This window comes from Mirounga leonina, unplaced genomic scaffold, assembly GCF_011800145.1.
Source record: "Mirounga leonina isolate KUSES-001 unplaced genomic scaffold, KU_Mleo_1.0 Mir_153, whole genome shotgun sequence".
Taxonomy (NCBI): domain Eukaryota; kingdom Metazoa; phylum Chordata; class Mammalia; order Carnivora; family Phocidae; genus Mirounga; species Mirounga leonina.
The window spans coordinates 5172903-5177080 of record NW_023270387.1 but is presented as its reverse complement, the minus strand read 5'-3'; the positions used below and the strand labels follow the sequence as shown (position 1 = coordinate 5177080).

The 4178-nt window shown below is 45.6% G+C and overlaps 1 protein-coding gene across 1 annotated transcript in view; it reads left to right on the top strand.

The window, feature by feature from the left end:
- Positions 1–3510, top strand: part of SLC35F2 (solute carrier family 35 member F2) — a 15430-nt gene extending 11920 nt beyond the window's left edge. The window contains exon 7 of the mRNA XM_035008850.1: positions 2453–3510. Within this exon, the coding sequence (XP_034864741.1) occupies positions 2453–2638 (186 nt within the window). The 3' untranslated portion in view covers positions 2639–3510. The remainder of the gene's footprint in view (positions 1–2452) is intronic.
- Positions 3511–4178: the final 668 nt, after the last annotated feature.

The following is a 4178-nucleotide window of genomic DNA, read 5'->3' as shown; positions in this document are numbered from 1 at the left end:
TTTTTTTTTTTTTTTTTTTTTTTTTTTTTTTTTTTTTTTTTGGTGAGAGAGAATGAGAGACAGAGAGCACGAGAGGGAGGAGGGTCAGAGGGAGAAGCAGACTCCCTGCCGAGCAGGGAGCCCAATGCGGGACTCGATCCCGGGACTCCAGGATCATGACCTGAGCCGAAGGCAGTCGCTCAACCGACTGAGCCACCCAGGCGCCCTTAGAAGCAATTTTTAAAGACAGAATTATAAGCCCAATATACCACCAATTCTTAAAATTGTAGTTTCTAAAATAACTTTGGCTCTGCTTTTTAAAATCGACAGTTGAAAGAATTTTAAAAATTTCTGCACTCCTCATTGTCAGACTCTGCCTCCTCTGGAATTGATCTTGAGTAAATACTTACTGACCAGAGTAGCCGCAAGAAACCTCCAATATAGATCCAGACACAAAAAGGCAGAATTAAAAAAAAAAAAAAAGAAAAGAAAGGTAAAGGTAAGAGCCTCTAATTTAGGAAACTTACCTCATTCCCTCAGAGTCTCTCCCTTCTAAGGGAGTGACTCCATTTTATCACCTGCTTCTTAAGAGAAACAAGATACTTTTTCTTCTATACATTTAAAAACCAGAAGACTCACAGAAGCTCACAGCTGGAGATGGCCAGCACTGTACATAATACTCATTTCAAAACCCTGTTCAGTTTCTCCTTCTACTTTAGGGAGTGTATCTGGTTTTTTCTTCTTTCTCTCCTTCTCATCTCCTTTCTCAACCTGTTGTGTTTTCTTTTCTTTTCTTTTTTTTAAAGATTTATTTATTTGACACAGAGAGAGAGACAGCTAGAGAGGGAACACAAGCAGGGGGACTGGAAGAGGGAGAAGCAGGCTCCCGGCTGAGCAGGGAGCCCCGATGCGGGGCTCGATCCCAGGACCCCGGGATCATGACCTGAGCCGAAGGCAGACACTTAACCGACTGAGCCACCCAGGCGCCCCTGTTGTGTTTTCTTATTGTTTTTCTTTGTCATCTTCTTCTTAGAACTCTTTTTAGGCATTAGAACGCTTTGGGGGCATACTATGAAATGTAAATGAATTTAAAAATATTTATTGGCTTGAACAAAATATCATGCTCTGTTTTTTTTTTTTTTTTTAAAGATTTTATTTATCTGAGAGAGAGAGAGAGAGCACGAGTGGTGGGAAGGGCAGAGGGAGATGGAGAGGGACACTCCCTGCTGAGTGGGGAGCCCTACACAGGGCTCGATTCCCTAGCCCCGAGATCATGACCTGAGCAGACATCAGACGCTTAACTGACTGAGCCACCAAGTGCCCCAGCATGCTCTGTTCTTAACTTTAAAATCAGGTTAGCAGGACTGTTCATAAATTTGAGTTTGCTTGTTCCAAGAAAAAAGAAATGATCCTAGGCATTTAATTACACATTCATTATGCTACATAGTTTCCTTAAAATTTACCACATCACTCTTGGTCAGTCTTCAGCTCTTTTCTTTCTGTGTTTTATCTTTCATGCTGTTAAAAACAAATATTAATTCCCTTAATACTTGAACTTTTGTATGGATCCTTGATTCAAATAAGAGCAAATATACAGACTGCATAATATTATTTATTTAAACTTTGGGGATGTGTCAGAATGCTGTTTTCAGTAATAATACACAATGAGTTAGTGTCTGGTCTACACTGCATTTTGCTCTGGGTGGTTGTTTTCCTAAAACAGGGGGTGGGTTGGAGAAGGTCACCAGGAACTCCATGCATCCTTGTGGTGTGTCTGTCAGAATGCGCTCTTGCTACAGTCAGTCCTTCTGGGAGGCGAGAGGGTGGGAGACTCCTCCCAAAGGACTCCATGCCCTGTGCCTGTCCGACTGCACTTTACACCACTAACCTCTTCGGGTTTGAGACTTTTCCGAAAAAATGGCGTCTTTTGAGCTCTAAAGACCTTATCTGCTAAGTCCACCATAAATCTGATTGTGTAACCCTCGTCTCCCAAAAGAAGATAATTTATTACATTTTAACAAACTGGATTTCATTGCATTAGCCTACACGAAGGGTTGTGGAGAATGTGTCATATTTGTACATCCACATTTTAGGTCCAGTGTTTCTCTGTTTCATAGCAATGTTATAAATGGCGCTTAGGGTCTGAAATTGGCTCTCTCATGGATGGTATCCATGCTGACCTTTGATTCTCCCCATGAAGTGGGGCTGGCTGCAAGGTGTTAGTCCAGCTGGGCGTATCACACAGAAAGGCAGAAGTTCCATTTCCTAGAGACCCAAGGATCCTCTTGGCTCATGTGGCAGGTGTTGCCCAAGCCCGTGCGTTCACCGGAGGGTTTGGGGGCATTGGCATCTCTTTGGAGGAAGCTTCCAGAAACAGATTACGAGAAGCTAACCCTCAAAGCGTGGCGGGCAAGGGGGTAGCAGTCAGCATGTGTTTGCCAGAGACCACAACCATCGCCTGTTCTCCTCCTAGTTCTCCGGGCTCTACATCCTGTCCTTCTCCGTCATCATGGTGGGCTTCATTCTGTACTGCTCTACCCCGACGCGCACGGCGGAGCCCGCAGAAAGCAGCGTGCCGCCCGTCACCGGCATCGGGATCGACAACCTCGGGCTGAAGCTGGAGGAGAACCTGCAGGAGACCCACTCGGCCGCCTTGTAGCTACAGAGGAAGGCACCACGCTTGTGCCCCCGAGGCTTCCCCGGAAACCAGGAGGCGCCCTGGGAGGCAGCAGACCCTGCTGACAGCAGAGGGGACTCGGAAAATTATTAGGGGAGCGAGCACTGCAACTTTGGATTGGATCCCAGTGGTTAGATTTTGCAAAGGAATAGAAAATAGTGTATCGAAAATACGAAAACAGAGCAGAAGGTGAGGTGGCTGGGATCATGTTTCTGTGGGTTTGAGGACCAATACCTGTTCGGGTCAGGGAGACAAGGTGCGCCCCACACTGGGGTCTCGGAGGCACCCGTGGGAAAGCATGGTGGGGCCGATAGCCAGGCATGATCCAGCCTCAGGGCAGGGCCTGCGAGCAGGCTGTGCAGGCTGGGCTGGGCAGTCAGGAGTGGGGGCAGGCCAGGGTGGTTTGGGAGCCGCTTTCCGTAGTTGGAGGCCTCTGGGTTTTGTCTTGCCGAGGCAGTCATTGTCCACAAGCCTTGTGGTCTTCACGCCACAGTGAGGTCTGCTGACTGATGGCATATGGCAGCGGCAGGGGTGGGGTAGCCCTTGAGAAATCCTGAGATACCAGTGTGGGTACCATCGAGGCAGGAAAGAGGGGTGGTGCGGTAAATGTGGGGACCCTCTCTCCGTTCTTCAAAGAGGATACTACACTGCTTCTCACCAAGTATTTGTAATGTGCCATGAGATCTTTAGGATACTTCTTCAATACAGAGTGCGACTATGTAGCATCATCATGATATTAACTACCACTCTGCCACTTTACAAAAACTGTAAACGGTATGTAAACTTTTTTTTAATGTAATAAAGAAATCAAGGGGAAGTGTTCATGTTATTAAAAGATTTTGATTTCATGGGAATACATTCGTTGTGTGGTTTCTTTGATTAACCAGTTCCCCTTCTGGATTCTTAAATGACTTAATATATTCAAGATTTCTTCATATCCAACTTTTCAGAACCATGTCTTCTGTAAGGTAAGGCAGACCTACCTGGGGTTATGTTGGGATGGAGGGGAATTCAGAGCGAGCCCACAGGTCATTTGCCGGAAGAAACTTTTTAAAATTCTGAATTACCTTAATTTTTTTCTTTTTTTTTCTTCTTTTTTTAAGTTTTTTGAGTGAGATAACTTTTTATTCTCTGCAGCCAATTAAAACTGATATTTGATTTTCGCTGTGTACCATTCACAGCTGCCAATGAGTAGAAAAAGGTTAGGTTACCGTGTTTGGCCTTTGGGGGAAGACTTTCATTTTGATTAACATGTTATTTCTTGAAATATCCTGCTTAAGAACAAACCTGTATACACAGGGCGAAGTGGAGAGCCTCAGGTGACAGCATCCCACATGTCTGTCAAGTCTCAGCTCAACCGTCATCTCTTTCTCTGAAGCCTTCCTCAGGTTATCCAGGCCAGGCCCCCTCTCCTCTAGGTTCCCAGGGCCCTTGTTCATATCTTCTTTGTTGCACTTACTGAGTGCTTGCTGTTTGTCTGCCGTTCCTCACCACCGGTTGAGCTCTTAAGGTCAACTGTGGT